Source organism: Phaseolus vulgaris, chromosome 10, assembly GCF_000499845.2.
Source record: "Phaseolus vulgaris cultivar G19833 chromosome 10, P. vulgaris v2.0, whole genome shotgun sequence".
Lineage (NCBI taxonomy): Eukaryota > Viridiplantae > Streptophyta > Magnoliopsida > Fabales > Fabaceae > Phaseolus > Phaseolus vulgaris.
The window spans coordinates 14853871-14864553 of NC_023750.2; the positions used below are offsets into that span (position 1 = coordinate 14853871).

At 46.5% G+C, this 10683-nt stretch overlaps 1 protein-coding gene across 1 annotated transcript; it reads right to left on the reverse strand.

Annotated features, from left to right (window-relative positions):
* Positions 1-716: 716 nt before the first annotated feature.
* On the reverse strand, positions 717-2404 carry LOC137815262 (uncharacterized). Its single transcript, XM_068618381.1, has 2 exons — positions 2281-2404; positions 717-2005 (listed from the first exon to the last, which is right to left on the reverse strand). Exons 1-2 carry the CDS (start codon positions 2402-2404, stop codon positions 717-719), a joined length of 1413 nt encoding a protein of 470 aa, XP_068474482.1.
* Positions 2405-10683: the final 8279 nt, after the last annotated feature.

The following is a 10683-nucleotide window of genomic DNA, read 5'->3' on the forward strand; positions in this document are numbered from 1 at the left end:
GGAGTAACTGGTAACATCCAACCCTACACGTGTCGTCATCTGGATTGGGGCAACTTGAACGTCATTCTTGTGTAGTAACCAGCCACACAGCTAAGTCCTCCACTCCAGGAGCAAGCTAGCGCACAATGCGCTGTGAAACATCACCCGACAAGGCGAGTATCGGATGCAACAAAGTGCATCATCTCTGTGATATCGCTCGCCGCAAGCGCCACCTTCCTTACTGCTACGCCATGCATGCTCTAGCTGAGGAAACCTTGCCACCAACGAATGTCCCCTCTGGGAATCCTGTTGCTGATGAGCAATCTGTTCCCTTCAACCTACTCCGCCTTCACGCCCCATGCTGGCGCAACAGTCATCTTACTGAACTTACACGCTTGAGATTACCCTTCTGAGCCTCTAACAGTTTTAACTGAGTTTACTGGGAGATCCGGCGATGTGCTCCTCGTGGCGACGTGTAAACCACCCGAGCTCCTAGCATTCTTCGGCGATCTCTCACCGCCTGATCTCCTAGCACTCTCATACGGCGACTGCGCCGTAACTCTGATGACCGCCGGTTACGCACACTAGAGATCGGAGAACGCCAATTCAGTGTAACCGGCGACTATGCTCACTTCTGAACCATTCATCTTTTCTAGCCTACGTGTTCCACTAGCGCACCCCACCCGGGCACGCGCCAGACACGTCATCGCACCCGATGACCTGGTCGGTAAAGGCAGTTAGTCTTCAGAACGTACAATCTTCCCATCCACCACTTCGTTGCAGATCGACAACATGGAAAGGTCAAGCTCAGGATATTGGCATGACATTTGCTCCAGAGCAGCTTCGAACCCAGAGGTGAGGATTTGAGCAGCACTCTGCTCGAGCTCATGTATTTGTTTTTTCAGTCCTTCCTTTTCCTCATGAGCTCGAGCAAGTTCTTCAGCAGCTTTCTTACTCTCACCCCGAGCTTGGGCAAGATCTACAACAACCTTTGTGGCTTCCTCACGAGCTTGGGAGAGCTCAGCGAGGGCCTTATCCCTGTCTGCCTCAACCTTCCCCCAAAGGATCTCCCTATCCGCCGATCTTTTCTCAATTCTTTCCACCATGGAAGCTTCAGCCTTTCGTGCAGCCTCCAAATCTGCCACCTTGACCCTAAGTGGGACCAACTTGCTCTCCAAGTCAATTTTCTCTTGGAGTTGGAGGTGCAGTTTTTGGCGCAGATCGGAGGCTTCCTTGCGTGTGTTCCTTGGCTCAGCATCCAACGCATCCTCCAGCATTGAATGTTCCATTTCATTCATCAGCAGATTGCAAGTGAGATTTTCAGCCTCAGCCCTTATCATAAGATTTGACTCTTTGAGCTCGGAGTTTTCCTCTTGAAGCTTCTTGAGTGAATCCTTCACAGCTCTTGATACAAGCGAAGGGAGATCTTCCGCCACGATCTTCAGTTGAGCTGCGAAGGGTCCCAAGGTCTCTTTAAAGGGATCTGGGAGGCTTGAGGCTGATGCTGGAGGTACTGGTGGAGTTTGATGTTGGCTTTCACCACCACGCTCTTGAGCTTGTATGGCAAGGGGGGCTTCCAGGTGTGGTGGTGAGGCTGGAACTTCTATTATAGGCATTGGAGAAGCCTGAGCACCTTCGTCTTCTCCTAATGCGGCCCCAGCAATGGATGTGGTTGAAGGAGGACCCTCTCCAATAGATAAAAACGGTGTTGAAGCGCTTGGAGGGTTCTTTCCACAATTCAGGCTGCCACTCTCGATCACTATGGGCGCGGCGGCCAGTGGTGTAGCTTGGACTGTTTCTAACGGAGCGGGAGGTGATGGCGGTGTTGGTGTTGGAAGTGCAGGTGGTGTGGAGGTGGTTACCCTTTTTCTCTTGGTGATAAGACTATCCTCGGTGGCTTCGTCATCGTCTTCTTCTTCCGACACCACCTGAGGAGTCTTCCTCTTTGGTCTTTTCAGCGCCAGTTTTTTCCTTTCTGGGGCGGGTAGGGCCCCAAAAGGAGTTGGACCTCGGGGAGGAGTTTTTCCTTGAGAGATGGCGATCTCCACAACTGAGTTGGGCACAGTTTGGGAGCCCGCCGCGAGTTTGTGGGATCAGGCGATCGCCCTCAATTCTGCTAGTTTCCCTTTTCCCAACATTGCGTTTGCACAAGGTAAAAAACGGATGAGTATGCCCCAAAGCAGAAGCAGAACATGTAAATGCATACATACAGAATGAACAAGAATTCCAAAGACAGAATGGTAGAAGTGCTAAGTCAGTTTCAACACAAAATGAGAGACTTGGTGTTAGGGTAGGGCTAACCTATGTGCATTTCGAGTTGGCCCTCGAGGAACTCGAAGGAGATTATTGAAGCAGTGGGGAAAGTGATGTTGGCAGAAGCCACGCTTTTCCATAAAACACAGAGGTCTTTGTCCAAATCTCCCATTTTGTCAGGACTTCTTGCTTTCCTGAAGCTGTCCCTGGAATCCTTGTTCCCCTTGTTTACCCAATACAAGGGGAAGCCATCAAGCAGCGAGGGGTCTTGATCGTTCGGGCACACTTTGACGAACTTCCCCTTCCAGTCTTTGTAGGATTGCTAGAAGATGGAGAGGATTGACCTCCCAGCAATTCCATTCAAGCTGACCCAAGGGCGATCTCCAGGATTCTTTGCCTCAAATAGAAAGAGGAAGACATCAACCGAAACTGGCAGCCCCAAGTGCGCGCAAAGGATTTGGAACGCCCTCACGAATGCCCAGCTGTTGGGATGGAGCTGGGCAGGGGCGATGTCGAGCTCGGTCAATAGCTCCCTTTCGAAACGAGTGAAAGGAAACCTAAGTTTCACTTTCTTGAACAGTGTGGCGTAGACGAAGCAGAACATATTGGTTCTCCAGGGAGGCAAGGAAGCACTGTCACGTTGTTATCGTGCTCCTTGTGAAATGAAAGGTCGGGTCGTTCCCCTTTCTTCAAGCGAAGCACCCCCACCTCATTATTTATTGACGAGGTTTCCTTCAATAGAGTTGGGGTGGCCCAAGGGTACAGCTCTTTGTAATCTCGTGGAGGAAGGGAGGTTCCCTCGGCTTGTGGTGGAGTTGCTTGGGTAAGATTGGCGTGGGATGAGGCAGGCCTCTCAGCCTGTGTGGAAGGAGCACCAGAGGCTCGTGTGGGGTTGCGTGTTGGTGGAGGGTTTGTCCCAGTGGTAACCCTACGAGTTTTGGGAGGAGGGTTTCGCGATGAGGAAGGAGGATTAGCGGTGGACTTTGTCTGAGCCATCGCAGGAACTGCAAAGGAAAGAAAAGGGAGGAAATGAGGATAGCAAGAGAATGACTCGATCGAAGACGAAGAAGACAGAACGAACGAGTGAGAGTTCGCTGGGGTAGATGTTATCAGGAACGAAACTCTAAGTTACGAGAAAAAGAGAAACAACCCACAACGTATTCTCCAGACAGTTAATGGATGATGCAAGTCGATTAAAATGCAACAAACATCAGTAGAAGGAGTAAAAGAGTTACCTTTTGATGATCATATGAGTGTTGAAGGAAGTTGAAGATTGAGGGAGACGAAGGTTTCGTAGTTCGCAGAGAGAGTGTTCAGAATGCTTGAAGATGAAGAAAGATAATGAAACAGTGAATAGCGCGAAGGGTTTAAGGGTTTCGAACGTTGTAGGAAGCGCAAACGACGATTAAAAACAACCGTTGATGAAGCCACGTGTCGCTTGATCAAAAAAGGGGTTGGTGAAGCGTCAGAAAAGCAGAGGAGTACGAATGTACGAAAGTCCGTAAAAGGGCCACGTAGGTCGACGATGATTTAACTTCTTAGTCTTTTCGCTGGTCAAGTCTCAGCTTAAGACTGGGGGGCTTGTGTACCGATCAGGTCATCAGGAGTGATGACGTGGCAACAAGCGACAATATAGGCGTGTTGAACGGGACACCTGGCCGATAGAAGGGAAGTAAATCGGGAAGTTAGTATAGTCGCCGATCGATGAATTGGCGTTCTCCGATCTCAAGTATGCGTAACCGGCGGGCACCAGAGTTGCGCCACAGTCACCGTATGAGAGTACTAGGAGATCAGGTAGTTAGAGATCGCCGGGGAGTGCTAGGAGATCGGGTGGTTTACACACCGCCGAGAGGGGCACATCGCCGAATGATCAGGAAAGCTTATTTAAAGGTTTCCAAGAGGTACAAGTATGGAAGACGAGCGATATGTTGTCAAGTAGCAGCGGAGGATGAGGACATCAGATGATCACACCCTAGCCAGAGGTCGGGTCGAGGGAACAGTTTCCCAGAGCGTGCATGGTGTGCAAGTGAAGCAGATCGTGATGGCGACAGGCGAGACTACAGGAATGGTGTACGTGGTGGCACCCAGTACTCGTCACTTAAAGGGTCGCGCTCCAAGGAAAGCTGTGCACCAAGTTACTCCTTGTATGGATAACTTAGTTGCATGGCGAAAAGAGTAGAAGTAACGCTCAAGTTGAGGAAGCTCCAGATGTTGACACGTGTACAGCTGGATGTGAGCCACGTGTCTGAAGGTTTAACCGTCAGGAGAGAGAAAAAGCTCAGGTATATAAGGAACACTTAACAGACTTTTGAGGTACGGCTTTCAGAATACTTTCTAGTACACTGAGATTCACTACGCACGGTTCCTTGAGTTGAGATATTTTCTCTGAGTTTTTGGTGATTCTTTCGCTGACTTGAGCGTCGGAGCGCGATCGGCCACAGTGGCGCCACTTTGTTTTCTTCAGGTTCTTGCGAGGAATTGAGACGTGAAGAGCAAAAGCCAACGTGGTGTGAAGCTGATCCGAAGGAGAGATCTTTAACGTGGCAAGACTCTTGCACTCAGGTCAACCGGCAGGATCAGGTGACATCCAAAGTGTCCCACATCTCCTTGGCCGATGAACATTGTGATATCCTGAAAAATTCATCTGAGTTCAAAGCAGATGTTATGATATTCTTGGCAATACAATCAAACTTGGCCATTTTATTTTCAGCATCAGTCCATTGGGACCAAGGTTTTTCAATAGAAGATCTATCCTTTTCAAATTTAGGAATAAAAGAGCCATTTTCAATTGCATCCCAAATTCCTTTATCAAGAGATTCAAGAAAGATTTTCATTCTAACTTTCCTGAATTGATAATTCAAACCACAGAACAAAGGTGGTCAGTTAATTGAAGCACCCTCTCCAAAAGGTAGTTTTTCAGCCATTGAAAAATGATTTTAGGATCAAACTTGAGTATTTTTCAAGTACCAAGTTCTTGATGCCAATTATTAGAATATGTGGCCTTAAACGAGAGGGGGGGTGAATTGTTTAAAGGGGGTTTTTGAAAACTTTTTTCAGCTAGCACAAAATCCATTGTATGAAACTCAATCAGAAATTCAGTTAGCCAAGATATAAAGCACAAAACAGCAAAGCACCAGAAAAACAATCGGTTGTTTATACCAGCAAAGCAATAACAACTGAATTTAAATGAGTTTAAGGGAAGAAAGAGATACACAACACTGCCCATCTGTAAGGTTCTCCAAAAGCCTGCCATTGTAGGTCAAATGGTCTGTTGGGTGGTTGAGTTGTCCGAGTTCGACATACAGTACGAACCACAAGTGTTGAAAATGAAGTTTTGATGCCTCCAAATCCATGAAGACAACTTAAAGACTTTGTTGTTGTGTTTAGGGTTTAGTTCTAGGTAGTTTAGAATTTGCTAGAACCATTCTTCAGCAAATTCACAATTGAATTAATCTAGTTTTAAAAAGAAAAATGTTTTTCAAAGCTAAGTGAAAAATAACCTGTTGATATCTCGTTTTAATCAGTTTTTCCCTCAGTCTGTGTGAAGGGTTTTTGAACTGCTTTGGTTTTGGTTGGTTTAACTGTCAAACCAATTCAACCGGTTAAATCAACATTTCAACCGGTTGATTTTTGAATTTCTTAAACAACTTTTCATAAATTTGTTATATTTGTTTTCAGTTATTTACAAATTGTTTTGGCTCATGTTTAAGTGATTAAAATGACTAGTTTGATGAGCTATAAACTGGGATTACCCTTCCTATTGTAAAAAAGAGAGAAAAGTGATTCAAAATACATTTTTGTGAAAGTTTGGATTCAAGAAAGCAAGAATGCCTTGAACTGTGCTTTGGTTAAAAAATGGATTTGGAGAAACTGTGATTTCCTATAATCAAGTGCAATTTGTGGTATCTGCAAAGTAAGAGGTTTGTTTTGGCTGTGTGTGTTAGAAATCAAAGAGGGTGTGTGTTCTTGAGTGGTCAATATCACCTCTTTATGGTTGTGGTGTGTTGTAATTTGTTGTTGGTTACTTAGTGGAATACCCAGTGGTTTTCTGGAGACTGGATGTAGCTCTGGTAAGGAGTGAACCAATATATTTGTTTGTGTGATCTTCTCTCTCTCTCTCTCACACACTCATTTAAAATATGTTTGACTTGTGATTTCATCTCTGCTGCCATAAACAATCGGTTAAATCATATTTTCAACAAATTGTTTTTCTGATAACAGTTTTAATAAATTTGTTTTCTTAGCTGATCTGATTCTTTGATCTGTAAATCATCATTTATCTTCATTCTTAACCAATATTTGCGAATTTTTTTTTTAAACAATTCACCCCCCTCTTGTTAAGGTCAATAATTCTAACAACAAGGGCCAATTAAAAGTCCATTATATGCAGACTTTATGGCATAACTTTCATCCAAGGACTCCTAGCCCGATCCTAATGAGTTCCAATGGGTCCTTTCGGTTGACGGGTCCTCCAACCAACAAGGGAACGAAGTTGGAGTCATTCTAGATGGACCAAATGGCTCTTAATTGAACTAGCCCTCAAGTTTGCATTCAAGGCGAGAACAACCAAGCTAAGTATGAGGCCTTGATAGCAGGAATATTGTTGGCAAAGGAATTGGGAGCTTTACGCTTGTTGGTGAAAAGCAACTCACTGCTCGTAACCGGGCAAGTCACAGGCGAGCATCAGGCTAAAAACCTCAACTGGCCTTATACCTCAGGTATGTGAAGATCTTAAGAGAGGTTTTCTCTACATTCGATCTTGTTCACATTCCCAGAGAAAAAAAATCTCAAGCAAATTGTTGTCTAAGTTAGCTAGCTCGGGGAAAGGAGGTCGACAAAGGTCAGTAATTCAGGAGACCTTGAAATCGCCCAGTACAACCACATCATAGGAGAAAACATCGATCAATGTTCAAGAAACCCTTAAAGTCCCAAGAATAACAATTCATGAGCTACCTGAAGATGAACCTTTTGAGGTCTTGCAGATAAGCACCACAGATACTTGGGTAACACTTTATAAGCGATATCTAGTCGGTGGATTACTTCCCGCCAAGCCCGCTGAGGCCAAGATTGTCAAGAGGAACGCAGGAAGATATACCCTGATAGACGGGAACCTATTTTGTAATGGATATACTCACCCACTTCTCACCTGTGTATGTGGAGACCAATGCACCCGAATACTGGTCGAGCTTCATGAGGGTGTCTGTGGCAGCCACATTGGTGGACTGGCTCTCTCGTTAAAAGTCATCCGAGCAAGGTACTATTGGCCAAGAATGAAAGAAGATTGCGGGAGATATGTCCAACGCTATGAGCAATGTTAGAAGCACGCTGTTGTGATCGATTTACAACCCATGGCGTTTCCATGCGTGGGGAATAGACATTTTGGGCCCTTTCCCTTTGGCCATCTGCGAGATGAAGTACCTCATCATCGCTATCGAGTACTTTACTAAATGGATTGAAGTTGAGCCAGCCAGTTGCGCAAATATTTGCTCACAAAGTCCAACATTTCGTATGAAAAAATATTGTGTGCCGCTTTGGGATTCCAAGGCTATTAGTATCCGACAATGGGACCCAATTTGGTAGCCAACAATTAGGAAAAATGTGCAGAAAGCTCGGGATAAAGTAGATATTCTCCTCGATAGAACACCCACAAACGAATGGGTAGGTTGATTCGGCCAATAGGGTCCTACTGAGAGGAGATTGGAAAAGGCGAAGGGAAATTGGTCAGAAGAAATTCCAATAATTTTGTGGTCTTATCACACTACCTCGTAATCAACAATGAAAGAGACACCGTTCAATTTAGTATATGGGTCAGATGGCATGATACCAGTAGAAGTACAAGAGAAGTCTCCTAGATTCCACAGTTTTGTTGTTGAAGAATCCAACGAAGGAAAAAGAATGAGTCAAGATTTGCTAGAACAGGTACATGATCATGCCCGTATAAACTTGAAGTCTTAAAGAGAAGGGTGGAACTAAAGCACAAGACCAAGACGAAACCTTTACAGTTCAAGGTTGCCAACATGGTGATGAGGAAGGCCCACCCCTACCAGATTGAGAATAAGTTGTCCCGAAAGTGGATCGTCTCGTTCAACGTAATCGACGTACTAGGAAACGACGCACATAAGCTGGAAACCCCGGAAGGAGGAGGCATCCCACGAACGTGGAACGCGAAAAATATAAAGTTTTATTTCAGTTAAGATACCTAGATTTCCATTATTTTCCATTGAAATGCTGTTTAAGGTGACACTCTTTTTCTCTCGAAAGGGGTTTTTTAACGAGGTCACGTAGTAATAAATTTGTTCTTGGGAGATGATGTATGAAATAAGCTAACTCGAATTTAATTATGCAGATGCCGCATGGTAAGATGACCTAACTAAGTATAAATATGATTACCCGAGTATAGGCGCCCAGTGAGATGAATTAATTTGATGAATTATTTGTGTACCGTCCCGTATCCGGGCGTTGACAAAGTCAAGGTCAAAGTCAACATAAGGCGTCGCCTAGGTGAAGAGACGCCAAGTGCCAGCGTCGCCAAGGTCAAGGCGACGCCTAGTTAAGGCATCGCCCAGTTAAGGCGTCGCCCAACCAGGGCGTTGCCAAGGTCAAATGTCACAAAGGCAAGGCGATCACAGTGTGGCTCCCCGATACCCATGGGTAGGAAGGACCATGGAGGGAGCGACGCCGTGGGAAGGCCTCAAATCTCGATAATCCGAGGTAGTAATAAAGAGAAGAGAAAGGTGGCTTCAAGGCCATAGTGATAGCGCCAGTGTAGGGTAGCCTGACTCGTGAAGTGCCCCTGCCGCCCCAGAGACGCCCTTGGGATAGATACGACTCAAGAGGAGGGTCACGCCCAGGGTAGCCAGGTGCAGGGTACGAGAGGAAGGCAGATACGCTCTCAAAGTGAGTGACTAGATGTTTGGGGGTATGAGTTCACACCCAAAAAGTCACCTCTAGCGCAGATGCACTCCCAGGTAGGAGGACTCACACGAAGAAATGCCCCCAGATGGGTTCACGGCGCTGTGAGGCCCTCCACGTGTACAACAGCCAGGTCAGAATAGAAACACCATTTTGTCAGGTACAAGGTAATTAAAGTTATTTAATATAGTTTCTGTTTCGAGCGTTTAAGGTACTATAAATGCTCCCAAGCGTTTTAAACGTCTTAAATGCGCTACGTTTTATAATTAAATGCGCTTTAAGGCGCTTTGAATGCAGGAGTAGCTTAAATAGCGCTTTGAATGTTAGAAACGGGGTTCGAACTTTTGGCAAATTTTCCAGAAACTCTCTAGTTGCTTGCTCGAGCCTTGAGGTTACGTACAAGGGACTGGGGAAAGATCTTTGCCAGAGGGAGAAAATATACACTAGACATAGTTTTCCTTTTTGCCACCTTCAGGGTACCATACGCGGTGCTCTGATACGGAGGTGCTTAGTTTTTGGTGTTTCTTACTGGCTGACTTGAGCGTCGGAGTGCAAACGGCCGCTAGGGCGCCCTTTTGTCCTTCTTTGCAGGAATCCACAGGTAACCAGTGGGAAGGAGTCCCTAGCTGACGGTTGAGGTTGCGCACGAAGACGTCCCAGGTCAACGGGACGGAACATTTGGCGCCCACCGTGGGGCCGATATAAAACATTGGTCCCATCGCAAGTTTGAAAAGATCTATCAGGTCACGATAACGATCAAGAAAACAGTGAAGAATGGCCACCACTAGACGAGCTACCGCACGCGCTACGGGAGAAGAAATGTCCATGCAGCAGGTGCTAGAGATAATGAGGGGGCTGCAGGATGATATGGGAGAGTCAAAGATAGAACAAGAACGCATGCAGGCGGATCTCGACGCCTCGCATGTGAGGAACGAAGAGCTCCGTCGCGTTAATGAGGAGTTGCGTCGGGGTCTGAGGAACAGGGGCAACGGGAGAACGAAGAGATGGAGCATCTCACCCCACCAAGGGAGTTTTCCACTCCCTTATCGCAGGAGATCCTAGATGCGGCGGTCCCTAACACCTTCGCGGGGCCCAAGGCGATTTTCACCGGGATGGAGGACCCCGAGGCGCATCTCACTGCGTTCCACACACAAATGGTGTTAGTGGGCGGCTCTGACGCCGCAAGATGCAAGCTCTTCATGAGCACTTTGACAGGAATGGCCAAAGGATGTCAAAGGCCTTGACGAAAGCCCAGCTATTGGGATATAACTGGGCCGGAGCAACATTGATCTCTGTCAGCAGTTCCTTCTCAAACCTGGAGAAGGGCAGGCGCACGCCGATGGTCTTGAAAACCACCTGATAGAAATAAAAGAAGGGGACCCCGTCGTTGGCCTGTTCGTCTTCGCATACTGGCTCCCCTAGAGTGCAAGGGAGCACATCAATATCGTCGTCGTGCCTCTTCGCGAAGGCATGGTGATTATAGGAGCATGAATCCCCTTTGTGTTCCCTTATGGCCCTGGTGGAGAGTAAGCATGAGCA

Excerpts from the sequence above, each read along its gene's own strand:
- LOC137815262 (XM_068618381.1), bottom strand. The coding sequence starts at position 2,404 with ATGGGAGATTTGGACAAAGACCTCTGTGTTTTATGGAAAAGCGTGGCT. Across the intron at positions 2,006-2,280 it reads CCAACTCGAAATGCACATAG|GAAAAACTCCTCCCCGAGGT; the intron begins GTTAGCCCTACC and ends CCATCTCTCAAG.